Consider the following 19,876-nt stretch of genomic DNA (forward strand, 5'->3'; position numbering starts at 1 on the left):
TGTTTTTATGGTTTGAAAATGAATTAAACACATCCAACTCAATGAAAAGACTTGAGTTTATAAATAATTCAGATTTAATTTTTAAGCAGGCACAGCATATATGGCCTGTGCATAAAGTGCATTAATATACATCACAGAAACTTGTTCACGTTGACAAACTGTTCAAAGTAATTCAAGCAAATTATGAAATGAGAAAATGTGCAAATAAACAGACATAATATTGGATAAATATAAACATATATACACTGCCACTGCCAAGGGTTGAGGTCAATAAGAATGACCAAGAGACCAAGACTGAAGTTGGTCAAATACACAGTAAAAACAGTAAATTGTCTAGTTTAGAATAAATGTACTCCTGTCATGCCAATGTATTGAGCATCATTACTCCAATCTTCAGTCTTATCTATTTTTTTCAGGGTTCTTTGATTAGCATTTATTCAACAATATTTGTAATCCCCCTTTCCGTCTCTTTGATCAAATAAGCTCACTCGCTTAAAAGCAATAATTTAAATCAGTCTTAGACGCCAGACTTAATGAAAATATGATTGAAATGTTCTCCTTAAAATATTGGAGTGCACAATACACTTCATTGAAGTCTTAATATGGCCTTGGATCTTCATCAGGGTCAAAAGCGTAATTGTTATGTTGATTCCACTGTGTAGCTGCTGTGTGTTGGAAAGGCTCAGTCTCTGTATTTAGCAGCTGCGGTTCATGTTCTGCTTTCTGCATTGTGGCATTCAGCTCTTCAATTTGTCTGATCAGGAATTGCTTGTCACGCTGTTCCTGTTACACACAGATGAAGACGAATTAGTAACAGATTCAGTGAGAGGTTAAACTGGACGCAAGAATGTCTTTGTTCAGGAAGGTGTTCAAACTTATTACTGTAAATATTACATCATTTTATTTAGGCTTTCTGTGATCTTTATACTTAATTTTTATTTTTGTGCTGAAAGGTATTCACAGGAAATTTAACATATTATATTAGATTAGATTAGATTAGATTAGATTAGATTAGATTAGATTAGATTATATTAGATTAGATTAGATTAGATTCAACTTTATTGTCATTACACATGTACAAGTACATAGCAACGAAATGCAGTTTAGGTCTAACCAGCAGTACAATATCAGAAAGATATTATCAATCTATTATGTAATTACACTATACTTTAATATCTGCAGATTTGGATGACTAATATTCAGGTACTTACCAGTGCACACTGAGATTTCAGCAGCGCTACACTTTTCCCATGGACTGACGTTAAAGCACTCACATAGCACAGGAGGATGCTGTATATTAAAAAAAATACATTCAAAATCAGTCCATGTCCTACATCAACATATAATCGAAGGGTATGCATAAGTGTTTTTATCACAGAAACAATAATCTCATGAGCAGTCCTCAACCGAAGTCATAATTAGGAGGAAAGATGTAAGTTTATATGTATTTTGATGTTTGTGTATATTATGTATTGATTAATATGTGTTTAGGGTGACTATTGTAACATCAGTCCAGAGACTGCAGATGAAAAATAGCCTTTGGGTAAATCTGGCACATTGTACATTTTTTAATATTGATAATGTGCATCATCTCTGTCAAATAAACTTGAAATAAATAAATAAATAAATAACTAAGGGCTTTTCACACTTTATATATTTATCTCTGTGGGTATTTGGCATCTCTGGCCGCTGTTAATGTTAGTTTAAGTTTAATTGGTAACACTTTACAATAACAGTACATGAATAATGATGTGTTCATATGTAAACTAAACATTACTTTATTATGAACAAATGATGAGTTAATGCGTGGCCGTGTGCTAATCATGAACTAACTATAACTACATGAGTTCATGAGTGAATAACGACTACCTTAATTACTTGTTAGTACATGGTTGTTTGTTAATTAATGTTTTAATCACCACATTAGTTCATGCTTAATTTAACCGTGATGAACTCATGATATAATAATGTATAATTATATCATGACTTTACTTGGAGGGGCACATTATCATTAACCCATTCTTAACTACTCCTTATGCACATCCGTCTAGTGCGTTCATACTGAATAACAATTTAAAGTGTTGTCGCATAAACAAGAACAGTTTAAACACAGGAGTTCATGAGTAGTTAAGGATGAGATAATGGTGATGTGCCTCTTCAAGTAGACAGGACATAATTATACTTTAACAGCACATGAGTTCATGTTGGTTACACTTAGCTTAAACTTAAATGTTAATTACATTATAACAGCATGTACTGACAAGTAATTAAGGTAACAGTTATTCACACATGAACTTATGTGACTCATGTTGTAGTGAAAGTTAGTTCATAATTAGCGCACCATAACTCAGCATTAATTCATAATGAAGTAATGTTAAGTTTACATATTAATATATTATTCATGTACTGTTATTGTAAAGTGTTACCGTTTATTTAGATATAAAATGATTGCAATGTAGTTTGTTTGCCATTTTAGAGCAGAGATTGGATAAAGTAAAACAATGGCCGGTCGATCTGTGCACTGGCACTGCAATGTGAGGTTACCAGTGTAAAAGAGGCACTAACTCTGCTGCTCCATTGCAGGGTTTCATAGGTAAAAAGCAGCACTTCTAAATTGTAAGTGTGAAAGGTTCCTTTACTTAGACTTAGTGGTGTTTACAATGGCAATATATTCTGGGGTTATGTGCAGTGTGAAAAGCCTTAAAAGTGTGAAAAGTGTTATAGTATTGGATCTGGACTTATCAGTAGTAAACTAGTAAACTAAAGTTTTACATGAAGTCACACAGTACTGGTCAAAAGTTTGGGAGTACTACGTTTTTTTGCATGTTTTTTTAAAGAAAATTACTTTATCAATAATATTCACCAAGAATAATAACCAACAATATTTACCGAGGTGAATTTATTAAATGTAAAAATATAAATGTCAAATCATTAAATATATATTACTATTTTATATAACTGCTTTATTATTATTATATGTAGTTTCAAATGACATTATTACTCCACTCATTATTGCTTTTATTACTATTACCATTAATAATAATAATAATAATAATACCAATAATAATAATAATAATGGAGTGATTTCTGAAGGATCATGTGACTTTGAAGACTGGAGTAATGAAGCTAAAAATTCATCTTTAAAATCACTGCAATAAATTATTAAATTAAATGATAAACTACTTTTGAACAGTTATTTTATAGTGCAATAACATTTCACAATTTTAGCATTTGTACTGTAGTAATGATGAAATAAACGCAGCCTTGGTGAGTAGGATAAACTTATATTAAAACATTTAAAAATCCTACTGATCCCAAACGTTTGACTGGCAGTGTGTGTATAAACCCATGTCTGTTTATACATACCAAGAGAAGATGAAGAGTGGAATAGAGCATTTCTGGGAGCCGATGTAAAACAGGAAAGCTCTGCTGGTGGTGTTTAGCAATTTAACAGCTTGTGGTACAACATCCCACATAGTTGGGTCAAGGCGGAAAGGGCCACAGCCATATGACGGATGGATCCTAAAACAGACTTATTATAAATCTTGACAGTAGAAAGAACCAAAAGTGGGGGTTTTACAGTGAAGCCATAGAAGATGGAAAGGTTTCCCAAACAAACTTTCAGTGAAAAATTCTTCATAGTGTGAAGAACATTTTAACAATCTAAAGTGTTCATGGATGTTAAAGGTTCCAAACAATCTCAACCTTTATATGTATACATGTTAATACGTTCATATTCCATTTCTGGTATTAAATACAGCAGGGGTTCCCAAACTTTTCAGCCCACGACCCCCAAAATTACAATGCCAGTGACTCTTGACCCTCAATATCCTCTGAGGTGGCTGGCGCACACATACCAATAGGCCCAAGTCTATTCATCATTTAATTTTAAAGAACGCCACTCGGAGACCATCCTCCATGTTCAGTTGTGGCCTGTATTTATTTGTAATGTACGCGAGTGCCATAAAGGTGTCAGAAAGTTTAACTTGCTGCCATAAAATCAGTGTGCTGTGTCTTTAATATAACGTAATCACCCCAGGGGTTGCAAAAAACCCCAAAAGGCTGATGGCTTTTTATTTGCATGTTGTTTTTTTAATGTAACTATTAATTACTGTATTTTCCTCTGTAGGTTATGGATAAAATCTAAATAAGAGATTTCCAATAGTTTAATAAAATGAATTTGATTTTTGGAAATCACCAAGTGACCTCCCCATCATTGTCCTGCGACCCCCCGGGGGGTCCCAACCCCCACTTTGGGAACTACTGAAATACAGTAGAATGATCTACAGAATGGAAAGTCACTCACTTAGCAACACTGTAAAGCAGAACCACACTGGCCAACATCCATCCAAAGAGCAGAACTAACAGGAAGAAGAAGTTGGAGGTGGTGGATCTGAAGTTTCTTGTTGCCGGTTGACAGTTTTGGAAGAGAGTAATCTGACACAAGCCAAAAAAAAGAAGCAATGACTGCAAATGACTGCAAACGTATTTGTGCATCTGAGAAAAATGTGCTCCTGGTACCTTTTTGCAGTAATAAAAGATGATGAATTTGACGGTGTTGATGAGCGGCAGCAATGGACAGAAAAGAGCTCCAGTCCAAACCACCGTTTGACTGTAAACGAGAGCAAGAACATTCGGGGCAACCAGAAACTCTTGCCGTCCCACTAACTTGCTCAGTTTACATGAGCAATGATCCACCACGATCCTGAACATGTAAAGTAACAGACTTAGATTTTTAACTGAATACTTGTATGAAGTAATATACACACACAAACATAAAAGAAAGAAACATACCTGCGTGGAAACTCTACCAGGATCAGTGTAGCAATGGTAATCAGGAAGTCAAAAAGAGTTAATTTATACATTTCTTGTCCAACTCGCGTTTCCCAGCACTAAACAGTGTAAATGAAGGATTGAAATTATTTTAAAAATTGCAAAATGTTAGACTCTAGGCAATAACCATTAAGACATCAATCCTAAAACTTCAACTATTCAAACGTTTGAAGTCATTCATTTCTTAGTTAAAGAATTGTGTTTCTCTACTCTGCTTTTAACACAATTCAACCTCACATTTTTATTAGTAGACTTATAGAACAGTTTAAATATAGAACACTTATAGAAAAGTGTTAGAGTAAATGGATGCTTATCTAATAAAGTTTGCTCCTATTATACATCCTTTACACAAGTATGTGCCTGAGTAGGTGGGAAAATATTAAGTATGCAGATGACACTGTCATTGTCAGCCGACTTTATGCTAATGAAACAGGTCATGGTCCGGTACTTACTGATTTTGTTAGATGGTGTGAGAAGTCATATCTTCAGTTAAATATATTAAAGACAAAAGATATGATAATTGATTTTAGGAAGGCTGCTCACACACAGGTAAACACTTCCATTAAAAATCAGACTGTCGAAACAGTGCAATCATATAAATACCTTAGCACAATTATTGACTGCGACCATTCCTATTTGAGAAAGTTAAATCATTTCCATATTGATAAACACATGATGATTTTATTTTACCATGCCTTTCTTGAATCCGTTTTATCTTTTACTTTGGTGTTTTGGTTTGGGAACCTTTCTGTTAAGAATAAAAACTCACTAAATAGTTAAGTGGTCCAGTAAGCTGACTGGGGTTTCACTAGCCAATATGGAGGCTGTTTACACCAGGCAGCTAAAGAGAATTATAAATTCAATTTTGAGTGACACTGCTCGTACGCTATACTATAGGAGTTTCAGCTCCTTCCTTCTGGTCACAGGTTTCTAGTATCAAGCTGTTAGTTAGATTCCTTCCAGCAGCCATTAGACTTTTAAATAAGGCATAGACTAAAGCAGAGGTGTTTCTGTGACTTGTATATGCGATAGATTCTTTTAAAGAGTGTGTGTGGAGGGGACACTTGAAGTGATTATTTATTTATTCTTTATTTTATTTATTTATTTACTTATTTCATTTTTATTTTTTTTTTTTTTCTGGAAGAGAGTGTTTTTGTATGTTTAAGTTTTATGTCTTTGTGTCCATTTGTTGTTGTGACTATGTGAGTTTTTTCTTTGTGTGTGTGGCACTGTTATGAAATGAGAACTCTTTACTGCAAACCAGATCTACCTTCGGGTATAAATGAAGTAACCTAACCTAACCTACTCAGAAAAGATTGCTGTTCTTTTGAAATTTGAATTTTGCTTTGCATAGAATATTTTGCATAGAATATATGTTTTCATCACTAATAATAATATATGTGTATTGAGCACTAACATCAGCATATTATACCAATTTATAAAAGATCACTAGACACTGAGGGCCAAAAGACAGGAGTATATAGGGTTAAGTACGTATATTAAATATATTAAAACAATAAAAACAAATCTATACTTTATAGTAAAATTGCACATTTTAAGCTTTTATTACATCTTTGTCTAAACAAATATACCTTAGTCAGCATTTAAATCCAAAAAATGTAAACCTTTATCAGGCGAAGAACTATATATGGTAACTTCATTGACAATTATTTTAATATATTTATTTATTACAATATAATATATGAAGTCAAAATGATTAGCCCTCTTATAAATTTCTTTTTCTTTTTCAAATATTTCCCAAATGTCGATTAACAGAGCAAGGACATTCTCACAGTATTTCCTATAATATTTTTTCTTCTTATTTGTTTTATTTTGGCAAGAATAAAAAGCAGTTTGAAGTGTTTTTAACACCATTTTAAGGTCAAAATTATTAGCACTCTTTTTTTTAGATTGTCTAAAGAACAAACCATTTTTATACAATGACTTTTTATGCTAACTAGTGGTAGTGTATCTGATCTGACCAATTTATGAATGAGTGCATATCTCATTTACCTTGTATTGGTTATAATAATAACCGCAAAGTTTACAGTCATCACTGCCAATCTCTCCTTTACAGGTAATCTGCTCCCATAGAGTGTACAGCAAAACACCCAAACTGACCAAACGCAAAAACACTGCCCTACAACAAACAACAAAGAGAATAAGCAGCATTGCAGGAGCAGAAAAAGAGAATGACAACAAAGACCAAATCAAAGAGAGCGGTGGATGGATGGACAATGTGTGAGTGTTAAGAGAATATGACAGGGTTTCATTTAAAATCATTTTTTGTAAGCTATTTAATGAAGAGCTCTCATCGAGGACTCCAACCAAGGCTAAACAAGAAGTGCTTATTATATTTCTGTTCTTTGTTCTCTTTGATATCTTCATTCAGTGCGGATGCAAGTGTTGATCAAACCTGAGCAAGGCTAGGATAACCGTGGTACTGGGGGAATACTTTTCCAGTAATGCAATCTTGTCACAGAGTAAGGGCACCACAAAATTGCTTGCTGTTATGACCATGGAGGGTAAGTACTGCAACAGTAGCCCCGTAAAACCTGTTGTTTTCATAGACTTAGGGGAAAAGAGAGATATGCAACAATTAATTATTGTTACTTATTACTACATGTCAACTAGCAGTCATTAGAGTATTAGTGAACTGACAACAGTTTGATAAATGTGCATTTGAGCTGCTGGAGGCAAAGAGCATAATCCACTTTGTCATGAGTCATGCTTTATATTGGGGCTTTAAAATAGCTCATAAGATAAAGTAAACATACTTTAAATAGTGCTGTGTGCTGCTTACAGATTGGCACTTACATGAAATAATATAGTAATTAATTTATTTTTAATTGTTTGTTCATGTTAGGAAATGTATTAACTAATATTAACTACAAGTCTCATACTGTAAAGTGTTACCTTTTTTTTGACACACTTTAAAACTGGACTATTGTAAAGGGATTCATTAAATTATTAAAAGATTATTAGTTTGGTGAATTTAACATCAGTTTTATGAAGCATGAATTTTTGTTTTTACAATGTTAGTATGTCATGTGATGTTAACCATAATGTGTAGCACAGATGGTTACATACACACGCTTTTATAGCCTTTAATATAAACACTGCTGCACAGGACAACACTGGACAGGGTGAACAAAAAATTAAACAAACACATGAATTTTAATTCAATTTTCATATTATATTATATCATATTATATTATATTATATTATATTATATTATATTATATTATATTATATTATATTATATTATATTATATTATATTATATTATATTATATTATATTATATTATATTATTCATTCATTTTCTTTTTCAGCTTAGTCCCTTTATTAATCTGGGGTTGCCACAGCGAATATAACCGCCAACTTATCCAGCATTTGTTTCACGCAACGGATGCCCTTCCAGCCACAACCCATCACTGGGAAACCCATAAACACTCATTCACACACATACATTCAATTTAGCCTACCCAATTCACCTGTACCGCATGTCTTTGGACTGTGGGTGAAACCAGAGCACCCGGAGGAAACCCACGCGAACGCAGGGAGAACATGCAAACTCCATACAGAAACGCCAACTGACCCAACCGAGGTTTGAACCTGCAACTTTCTTGCTGTGAGGCGACAGCACTACCTACTGCGCAACTGCGTCGCTTATATTATATTATATTATATTATATTATATTATATTATATTATATTATATTATATTATATTATATTATATTATATAAAGATTGTCTGAGCGACGCGGTGGCACAGTAGGTAGTGCTGTTGCCTCACAGCACGAAGGTCGCTGGTTCGAGCTTCGGCTGGGTCAGTTGGTGTTTCTGTGTGGAGTTTGCATGTTCTCCCTGTGTTCACATGGGTTTCCTCCAGGTGCTCCAGTTTTCCCTATGCGGTATAGGTGAATTGGGTAGGCTAAATTGTCCATAGTGTGTGTGTGAATGAGTGTGTATGGATGTTTCCCAGTTATGGGTTGCAGCTGGAAGGGCATCCGCTACATAAAAAATATGCTGGATGAGTTGGCGGTTCATTCCACTGTGGTGACCCGAGATTAATAAAGGGACTAAGCCGAAAATAAAATAAATGAATGAGGATTGTCTGAGAGATAAAATACCAAGATATACAGTGTATATAGTAATTCAACAAAGCAATTAAAATACAACAAAATAAAACAAAATAATTAAATTAATATATGAATAATCCAACATTTTTCTCAGACCAAAAGCATCAAATGCTTTAATATAAACAGCTTCACTGGACAACCCTGAGCAGGGTGAACAAAAAGCTAAACAAACAAAATACAGAGATAAAACATCAAGATATACAGTGTAATATAGTAATTCAGCAAAATAATTAAAATACAATAAAATACTATAATAATATATACTTTTTTTGCCATATTGCCCTACCATGAATCAGGAATTACCACCAATTACTGGCCATAATGGGATTCTACATTGTCAAACTTCCTCATTTTAATTTATTGAACTAACCTGGCTGAACTGTGTTGCCTTAGCAATGCCAAAGAAGGTTGCACCGACGAGTGTCGAGACTATTAGATTAAGGAAAATTCGAAGAGCATAGAGAGAGACTGTTTGGCCCAAAGTCAGCGAGGCAGCCTTCTTTTTAAGCCTCTCCTCTTCTAAATCCACCTGAGGAACAGAAACACAGAGTCAGATGGAGTCAAAATGACAGGCAAAAATACTTTCCAAAAAGAACCTGTGCAATGAGTCACCGTATTCTCTAAGAATGCACCGATATATATATATATATATATCTGCTGCTGATATTAGATTAAATGAAAGCTATCAGCATATCAGCAATAATATAAAAAAGCACATACAGATGGTTTATTGCTTACATGGAGGAAATCAGTTGCACATTTGCTGAATAATCCAACATTTTTCTTAGACAAAAATCATCAAATGCTTGCAAAAAATGTAATTTAAAATGTAAAAATGTAATGTAAATGTAACCTGTTTGTCTGATATGTTCAAAATGCAAGCAATGTAAGCAACTGGTGTGCACCATGATCAAGCGATGGCAAAAACCATTGGCTAGTTTTGTCTAAATCTATTCAATCTTGGCTACATCTTGGACAATATAAAAAATTTGTAGTGAGTCAGAAAAATATATAATTTACAAACAGCAAGCACACAGATTTATTTGTTGAGTTCACTAAATCTCTTTTATTATATGTCAAATAAAAGTTAATGAAAGAAATATTCAGGCTAGAGGCTAGAAAAAATGTACTATTATTATGTTTTTATTTTTTATTATTCAAATGGACAAATTCTGACTGAGCAAAGTTGAATGTGCTGGCCAGGGGTGCGTTTCCGAAAACCATCCTTGGCTAATAAGGTCGCAAGTTCCATCATTACAAACATAGTTCGTTGATTTGGCATTTCCCGAATCCTTCGTTCCAACGAACATTCACAAACTTGCAAACTTGTATGCTTGCAACTACACCTCTGGCGCTGTATATTTCTGCAGTGGTTTCAATGTGTCAAATTGTAAAAGTAGACTTTTCAAAAAATAAAAAATAAATAAACAATGTCCTACTTAATAATAATAATAATAATAATAATAATAATAATAATAATAATAATAATAATAATAATAATATTTTTACACATGTGCATGTAAAACAATATAATTGTTGAAATTAATGGGGTTCTGCTCTAAAAAAGTTGTTACCACCCCGTTTAGAGCATCATTATGGGCGTTTTTCGTTAAAAGTAATGTGGTTCAAACAATGGATCTGCGACAGAGAAACTACGGTTTTGGGGTAACACTCATCACTACATATTTCTTTTCCCAAATGATGCATCGTACTTTGATAGTTCAGCTACGAGTTATGTTGTTTTTTAGGAAACGCACCCCAGTTTGTTACCAGCCTAATGAATGACAAGAGGTTACAGTTTTAAAACTTTAATAGATTCCTTTTTTTCTAATGATATATGATGTGATATATTTGCATTTAAAAATAATAATAACAACAACCTTTTCATATTTCTTTATTCTAAATCTTTAGGAGATGTTTTTGGTACATCAAAAAGTGTGGTTGTAATGACATCTGACAAGCTAATCCAGAAAAAAATGCTCTATTTAAACCTCATAGTTAAATAGAAAATGAGGTGAGTAATGAATAACAAAATGAGTAACAAAATGAGTAACAAAAATGTCCACTTTTTGAGAAAAAAAGAACCACCCCTTTCACCAGACTTATTAAATAGCAAAAATCACCTTTGAAGATTGTGATTTATTGTCTTTTGCATTTAGTAAAATATTTAGTAAAATGTTATGCAGATCCAATTCATCTTCAATCAAATTAATTGCAGAAAAAATATAGTTCTGTATGTAATTGACCAATATCGGTATCATATCAGTTAAAAGTTTTTTAAATGTTAAATTCAGAACTGGTAACAGGCAAAAAAAAAACATAAAAACATTGGTGCATCCGTAGTATTTCCATCATAAATACCTGAGGGCATTTCATTTCTAGTTTTGTTTTCCCGTGCACAAACCTGTAACCGGTAGCGAACGTTGTTTTGTTTTAGTTTTATGGCGCGGTCTCCTTGAAGACCGTGATCCCATCCTGTAAACACCAGCATACAGTAACCCCCGGCTGCTCCTGCACCTGTCTCTACAACAACACGAGCCGTGCCACCCATTCTGTTGGACAGACAGAGAAGTCAGCTTAATTCTACAGCAATGTCCTTTTAACAACTCTGACAAAAGCTGACTCACCTAATAATTATACAAACGAAGCAGAAGAGGAAGTAGAAGGCTGCCGTCAACAAGTAGGCCAGAGGGATGTTGTAAGAGAAGCCATTGCTTTCAATCATTGTGTTATTATAATAGCCATAAAAAAGGTATGAATATTCCATAAAACCCTGATGGAGGACATGACAATGCAAATATTCACAGACAAAGAAATAGCTTACATGTCAGACTAAATAAACTTGAAACAGTAGTAGCGTACATTTTGTGAATAATATATTGTGCATTTTATTTTAATTCGGTTCACATTTAAGTTTAAATGAAAATGTTACATGTGTAACTGTAAAAGCTCGCAACAAAAATGCTGACAATGCTACATTTAATACAGTTCTTTTACATTACTATTTAAAGACTGGCATCAGTTACAATTGAAGCCTGTTTATTTTTTTCCCAATTTCTGTTTAACGGAGGACAGATTTTTTCAACACATTTTTAAACATAATAGTTTTAATAACTGATTTATTTTATCTTTGCCATGATGACAGTAAATAATATTTGACTAGATATTTTTTTAAGACACTTCTATACAGCTTAAAGTGACATTTAAAGGCTTAACTAGGTTAATTAGGTTAACTGGGCAGGTTAGGGTAATTAGGCAAGTTATTGTATAACGATGGTTTGTTCTGTGTAGACAATCGAAAAAAATATAGCTTAAAGAGGCTAATAATATTGACCTGAAAATGGTTTTTAAAAAATAAAAACTGCTTTGATTTTAGCTGAAATAAAACAAATAAGACTTTCTCCAGAAGAAAAAATATTATCAGACATACTGTGAAAATGTCCATGCTCTGTTAAACATCATTTGGGAAATATAAAAAAAAATGAAAAGAAATTCTAATAATTCTGACTTCAACTGTATGTGTGTGTGTGTGTGTGTGTGTGTGTGTGTGTGTGTGTGTGTGTGTGTGTGTATATATATATATATATATATATATATATATATATATATATATATATATATATATATATATATATATATATATATATATATATATATATATATATATATATATATATATATATATATATATATATATATATATATTAGTAAGTACTGAAGCCAAATCTGGAGCTAATCTAATAAAATAACTTATGATAACAGTCCAAAATTAGAACACCCAAAATTATGTTACATAAAAATATATTTTTTAAAAAGAGCTAAATTTAAGAGAAACAAAAACAATTAAATATATTTAGTTGAAAATTGTAGTTTTTAATTTTTTTCCCAATATTTTGCATTAATTTAAGTGTATTATCTTTTTATTTCTAAATGTTTGGTGACTAAAATGTTAAATTAATAAATATATTTGTTTAATAAATCTGTTTTGTTAAAATGCACCAAAATATATTAGCTATATTCACAGAGAAATGGATAAAATGTATATATATATTATAACCAATTCATCATGTGAAATCAAAATTCCCACTCAAAATTCAGATTTGCCATCCCAGGAATAAATTAGATTTTAGTTTAAACAGTTTTTGATATAAAAGGTATGTTTTAAATTGTGATACTTCTCAATATAATTGTATTTTTATATCTATTCAGAATTTTCAGTATTTCTAAATTTTCAATGTATCCACAAAAATATCTATAAATCTGTCCATACCGTGCCTGAAACCAGGTCCAGAAAGTATGTGAAGAACACCATGAGAGCATCAGGTTTTGGATCATACTGCATGCAGGTCTCTAAACCTGTGGCAATCAAAATAATCAAAATGCGATTTAAAAGTTCATGTACAGTGAATTCACACCAGTATAGTGAAAACAGACATTCAAAGAGTGTTTTTTCAAATGGATTTATAATTATAAAGAAATATTGTGTTTAATGCTTAATTGATTGTAGTATTTCAACAAAGAGTGTTAATCCTTATTGTGTTTAAACCCTTAAACTAATATAATTAAGAGAAAAAGATTAGTAAAACTGCACGGCAAACTATTACAAGTTTTGCTCAACATAAGAAAAACATATTAGAACAAGGAAGAAATGACCTAAATTACAAATTCTTTGTAAAGTGATCTATTTTTTAATGATTAGTTACTAAAATGAATTATTAACCAGATCAACCAATGCTTCAGAACAAAACATGCCATAAGTGCTGTTGTTGTTTTTTTTATTTATTTAATAGGCTTTGTAAAGTAGATGTATGTTGCCAGACTGGTTTTTCTGCTTTTATGAATACTCGAAATGATCTCAGGCCAAGCAAAGAGAATTGTGGTATCAGGTAAACAGCAAGAATCTTCTCATTAGAGGCATTGACGTGTGACAGCCTTTGTGTTTGTGTCTGGAAGGGAGACAGTGTTCCTACCTGTTATGTTGACTATAGTGATGTTGGAGGTGGAGTTGAAGTTCAAGGAGCGAAACACAATGCTGGGAATGAGTACGAACGCTGCGATTAACAAGGAGGACAGAAAGTTGAGAATCACCAGAAATCTCAGGAACAGAAAGTAGGACTGGACTCCTCCACCAAAGTGACCTTTGAGCAAAACAAGTGGATGAAGAGAAGGGGAAATGACAATTAATTTAGTTTAATTGTTGTTGTTAACTCCATTTTATCATGTTCAGGAGCTTCTTTTACTAGACAAAGAGTGTACTTAATGAGAGCAGCATATAGAGTCTTTTAATTAAACAATTTTATATCTCTGTGTATAGTTTATACAGAGCTGGGTCATAAAAGATTATATGCAATCTTTTAAATGGATTTTATCATGTTTTAAAATACTCATACTCAGGTTACAGTTAATTTTTATTGTTTACATTCAGACAAGGGCAGTAAATTATTCACAATTTATTGATTGTCCTTAATTAAAATGTTCTATATTTAAATTGTTATATTGTATGTTTAGAAATGTGTTGAAAAAAATCATCTCTCCGTTAAACATAAATTTGGGGGAAAAATAAACAGGGGGTCTAATAATTCAGGGGGGCTAATAATTCTGACCTCAAATGTAATTCATTAAGTTTTATAATTTCTAATTTTAGTCTTTTAATACAATTTTAATACAATTAATTGCTAGCAGTTAAACACCCCAATCATGATTAAATGTGATGCTTGATGGACTTGTTACCCAGTTCAAATCAATGTGCTAAACAGATTAGATCAAAAGTAGGCTAATTATATTAGTAGTAACAATTATCATATAGTCAATCAACTTAATAAGTACTTAATCAGTAAGTGTAATGGAGAGAGAATTTAGTTTTAAACATAATTGTTAACTCCTCGTGTTTGCGTGGGTTTCCTCCGGGTGCTCCAATTTCAAGTCCAAAAACATGTGGTATAGGGGAATTGGGTAAGCTAAAATGTGAATGAGTGTGTATGGATGTTTGCCTGTGATGGGTTGGAGCTGGAAGGGCATCCGCTGCGTAAAACATATGCTGGAATAGTTGGCGGTTCATTCGCTGTAGCCACCTCTGAAATAGAGACTAAGCCGAAGGAAAATGAATTAATGAATTAATACAAAATACAATAATATTTCACCTCCTATCCTTTGGATTCCCCTCTTCCACAGAACAAAATAGCTAAGAATAGTTTTGGCCACCTCACAGAAACGCCGAAATGTCTGTGAATGTTTAATGTTCCAAGAACTGGACACAACTGGAACTCTCATCTGCTGCACCTGCCTGGAAGGAAGAAACAGAAACAACCCATAATAGTTTATATAGTAACTTAATGATTACAGTTAAGGTTAAAATTATTAACCTTAAATTATTAAAAATTATTAAGCCCTCCTGTTATTTTTCCCCTTTTTAAATATTTCCCAAATGATGTTTAACAGAACAAGGAACAAGGAATTATTCACAGTATTTCCTATAATATTTTTTTCTTCTGGAGACAGTCTTATTTGTTTTATTACGGCTAAAATAAAAGCAGTTTATCAGTCTACAGAACAAACCACCGTAATACAATGACTTGCCTAATTAACCTAGTTAAGCCTTTTAATGTCACTTTAAGATGAAGACTAGTACCTTGAAAAAATATCTAGTGAAACATTATTTACTGTCATCATGATAAATGAAATCAGTTATTAGAAATGAGTTATTAAAACTATTATGTTTAGAAATGTGTTGAAAAAAGTGCGAAAATATTATATACAAGCAGCAAATAACCCAGAAAGTCTAATATTTCTGACTTCAACAGTATATGTTAACTTTTCTTAACTTTCTGTGGTTGTTTCTGTTAGAAATTCGTTGGACATAGAAATAGTTGTTCCCTTTCCATTCCAGTTTTGGTAATGTAATGTCTGTACATTGCTGTAAGGAGATAATTGATGTCTACCTTACTGCTCTCTTCAGACTCATGTGCAGCGGCAGCTCGCGGAGGTTTCGGGCTTCACTGGAGTCTTCAGCATCTTCAGGAGGAGGAGAAGCCCAGTCAAACTGAACCCCGCTGCTCTCCTGAGCCGGAGCCGCAGCTGTCCGTAACCTCAGGGAATGCTGGGAGACATCAGGACTGGGGTAGTCTGGTGGTGAAAACAATGAATTTGAAAGCAATTACAATTGCAAACCAAACTGTTTTTACAAATTAGATTGAACATAAAGCAATTAAGATGTTTTATGTTCAAGTTTAAGTTGTCACAAATACTGCAGAAGATCTATTGGAACCTGCATGGACCCAAGATTCATTCATTCATTCATTTTCTTTTCAGCTTAATCCCTTTATTAATCTGGGATCGTCACAGCGGAATGAACTGGCAACTTATCCAGCATATGTTTGACACAGCGGATGCCCTTCCAGCTGCAACCCATCACTGGGAAACACCCATACACAATCATTCACACACATACACTACAGACAATTTTTAGCTTACCCAATTCACCTGTACCGCATGTCTTTGGACTGTGGGGGAACAGGAGAACCCGGAGAAAACCCACGTTAACATGAGGAAAACATGCAAACTCCACATAGAAATGCCAACTGACCCACCCAAAAGCTTGAACCAGCGACCTTCTTGCTGTGAGATGAGAGTGCTACCTGCTGCACCACCGTGCTGCCCCGGACCCAAGATTCTCATAAAAATCAGTCATGTTTGGTGAAGGAAAAATCATGGTTTGGGGTTACATTTAGTATGGGGGCATGCGAAAGATCTGCAGAGTGGATGGCAACATCATCAACCTGAGGTATCATGACATTTGTGCTGCCCATTACATTACAAATCACAGGATGGCAAAATCCACAGCAGGATAGAGCTCTTTCGCATACTTAAACCTCCACCTAAAAATTCCTGAAAGCAAAGAAAGCAAAGGTGCTCCAGGACTGGCTAGCCCAGTCACCAGACATGAACATTATTGAGCATGTCTGGGGTAAGATGGAGGAGGCATTGAAGATGAATCCATAGAATCTTGAGTCCTTTCTTTGCCATTCCAGATGACTTTATTAAAAAGTTATTTGAGTCATTGCAGAGATGTATGGATGCAGTCCTCCAAGCTCATAGGAGTCATACACAAAATAAATTTATTTTCCACTGCACCATGACTTTATATTCGATACTTTACATTATACATTGTTTCTGTAAAGTCTGACCTTACTGTCCTAATAAATAATAAAAAATCAAGGCATCATCATATTTTATTGTGGTAAAATAAGCGTCATCTGGTCTTTGCCTTTCATATAAGCCACTTCTGATATCAAATGATCAACTAGAAGTCAAGTTATTATTTGTAGTTCCTAAAACTTGGATAGGCGACAAGATTTTGCCAGGTAGTGTAGTCTGTTTTTTTAAATAATTTTAATTTATATTTTATTTTAATTTTTAACAGTATTCTATGAGAGTGGAAACCCACAGCAGATATTTGTTCTGAAGTCAGCAGCAAATAAGGGAAGGATGAAGGCAGTACAGTGAGGTCTCTCTCTCTCTCTCTCTCACACACACACACAATATATTTTAATAATTGACCAAAATGTGGTTCTTGCGGCTCTTTTACTAGCCTGTCTTACATGGCCAATTTAATACATTTAAGAATTTGACAAATTTACATTCAGACTGTTTGCAAATAAAATAAAGTCCAATATTGTGTTTTATAATGCTTATTTTCATATAGTTGCAACGTTTGACTTTGTTCATGTTTAAGAGTTTTGAGTGAGTATCTGATACATGTGGGTTTGAATTTTGAATATATAAAAATGTTATACAAAAATATTAAGATATAGAACAAACAGTCTCTGAGATACTGAAGGAAATGCAAAAGCTGTTGCAACCGTACGCATTTTACCCTATATTAAAATGATGTTTAACTGTACAGAGAGAGACACAGTCAAGTACTGTACAAAATGGAGAGCTCCTGAAATATTCTATGCACTACATTTCTATACATAGCCCTGACCTATATATCTCTGTCCATTTAAACTAGAATAGAGTTCACATTAAACATGAGGGTATCTATGGACTGTTAGCTTTGCTCTATTGTTAGTGTTATCAGACAGTTATACCTGAAAATCTTGACTTGTTTAAATCAATAAAGAACATGACAATGCCAAAGTTAAAGCTGTTATTTAATTAAGTAAATACAAACTCACAGACACAAACATAAGATAGCTCCCAGAGTTCATCAAGATTCTTTGGATTCATCTTCAATGCCTCCTCCTTCATCTTACCCCAGACATGCTCAATAATGGTTATGTCTGGTGACTGGGCTGGCCAATTCTGGAGCACCTTGACCTTCTTTGCTTTCAGGAACTTTGATGTGGAGGCTGAAGTATGAGAAGAGTTCTATCCTGCTGAAGAATTTGCAGATCTCTCGCATGCCCCCATACTGAATGTAACCCCAAACCATGATTTTTCCTTCACTAAACTTGACTGATTTCTATAAGAATCTTGGGTCCATGTGGGTTCCAATAGATCGTCTGCAGTATTTGTGATGATTGGGATGCAGTTCAACAGATAATTTATAGTTAAAATCTACCATCTGCCACTTTTAAAATGATCAACTAGAAGTCAAGTTAATATTTGGTGCTCTTAAAGCTGGCATCAACAACAAGACTTTTGTCAGGTAGTGTATATGTGTAAATAATATCTATTTTAAATTTTTATTACAATTCATCATTATTTTCTGATACATGCTATAAACTGTTAAAAAGCAGGATTCCACACAATTTCTTCATGCTGTCCCAACAAAAATCAATTAAGCTAGCTTAATGGTTTTTACAATTTTAAGTTGATTGAACTTAAAATAATGAAGTTATCCCCCCAGAAAACAAAATTTTGTTGATTTAGCTCGTTTTAAATAAGGAGTTTCAACAAGCAGCAAAAAGATTTCTTTTATAAAATATGTATTTTACTATAAAGCTGTTTTTAAACTATTCTAATAATTCTACATTGTATATTAAAATGTTTATGTTGTAGAGCCGTCATATTACAGTAAGAAACAGTAAGATTAGCTCAGACAGGATTGAACATTACAACTACATAATTTCATAACATGATCAATTACAGTCCCTAAAATAAAGTCTTTAAAAACAAGTTATACGGCTTATACCAGTTATACGGCTATAAATGTATGAATAAATAAAGTAATAATCAGAATTAGAAAACAGTATAGACGTGGACAAGCATTTGCAACTCTAACCTGTAATGTAATCTCTGTCCCTTTATGCTCATACATGAACGACATTAGCTCTTAATTAGACATTCACTCTTACCTGGACGTGGATGGACTACATTGTTGAATTCTCTAAGCTCCATCAGAAATCAGATGGACACCACGTAAAATGAAGACGACAAACAGCACAATACCAAAATAGCAGTACTCAGTAATGCATAGTTTCAGAGGCAAATTCCCATTGACGGAGAAGAGCACAGGCGTGTCAGGACTCTGTCATGTGGACTTTGAGTCGCATGGAAATAAACTTTGGAAACACTTCCTTGTTCTCATTGCCAGCTGAACACCAGCCTCACAAGCTAAAAACATTAACTGTGTCTTGTCAGACCTCGAGCACAAAGGCAACTTATTGACAGATTCTGTTACCATGTGTGGAAGACACACACACACACACACACACACACGCACACACACACACACACACACACACAGTTAGAATATTTCTATCACAAATGCGATTAAAAGCTGATTGCAGATTTAATAAATTTGTGAGATTGTTTGAATAATGACTAGTAATTAAATAAAAGTTTTAAATCTGTTAAAATGTATTGTTTGTTAGTTGTCTTCCTGTGGTTTATTGCTCATTAAATCATTTTTGTTTCATGGATCAAAGTCGATTACGTTCTTTAAAAAGTATGTTCT

The 19,876-nt window shown here is 33.3% G+C and overlaps 1 protein-coding gene across 1 annotated transcript; it reads right to left on the minus strand.

The window, feature by feature from the left end:
• Nucleotides 1-38: 38 nt before the first annotated feature.
• On the minus strand, nt 39-19,558 carry tmc4 (transmembrane channel-like 4). The gene is made up of 16 exons (XM_056475820.1): nt 19,275-19,558; nt 15,915-16,098; nt 15,117-15,259; nt 13,947-14,114; nt 13,247-13,332; nt 11,604-11,749; nt 11,381-11,528; nt 9,347-9,505; nt 7,250-7,404; nt 6,847-6,973; nt 4,795-4,892; nt 4,522-4,705; nt 4,307-4,437; nt 3,367-3,522; nt 1,212-1,290; nt 39-783 (listed from the first exon to the last, which is right to left on the minus strand). The coding sequence occupies exons 1-16, from the start codon at nt 19,315-19,317 to the stop codon at nt 598-600; spliced, it is 2,193 nt and encodes a 730-aa protein (XP_056331795.1). The 5' UTR covers nt 19,318-19,558; the 3' UTR covers nt 39-597.
• Between the last annotated feature and the right edge of the window lie 318 nt (nt 19,559-19,876).

The sequence above is a fragment of the Danio aesculapii genome, chromosome 16 (genome assembly GCF_903798145.1).
Source record: "Danio aesculapii chromosome 16, fDanAes4.1, whole genome shotgun sequence".
In the NCBI taxonomy this organism is placed as follows: Eukaryota; Metazoa; Chordata; class Actinopteri; order Cypriniformes; family Danionidae; genus Danio; species Danio aesculapii.

Bases quoted from the DNA above. Each gene is read 5' to 3' on its own strand.
- tmc4 (XM_056475820.1), bottom strand. From the start codon at position 19,317: ATGGAGCTTAGAGAATTCAACAATGTAGTCCATCCACGTCCAG. The intron at 13,333-13,946 runs GTAGGAACACTG...TGATTGCCACAG, and splicing joins CACTATAGTCAACATAACAG to GTTTAGAGACCTGCATGCAG. The intron at 11,750-13,246 runs GTATGGACAGAT...GTCCTCCATCAG, and splicing joins TGGACCTGGTTTCAGGCACG to GGTTTTATGGAATATTCATA.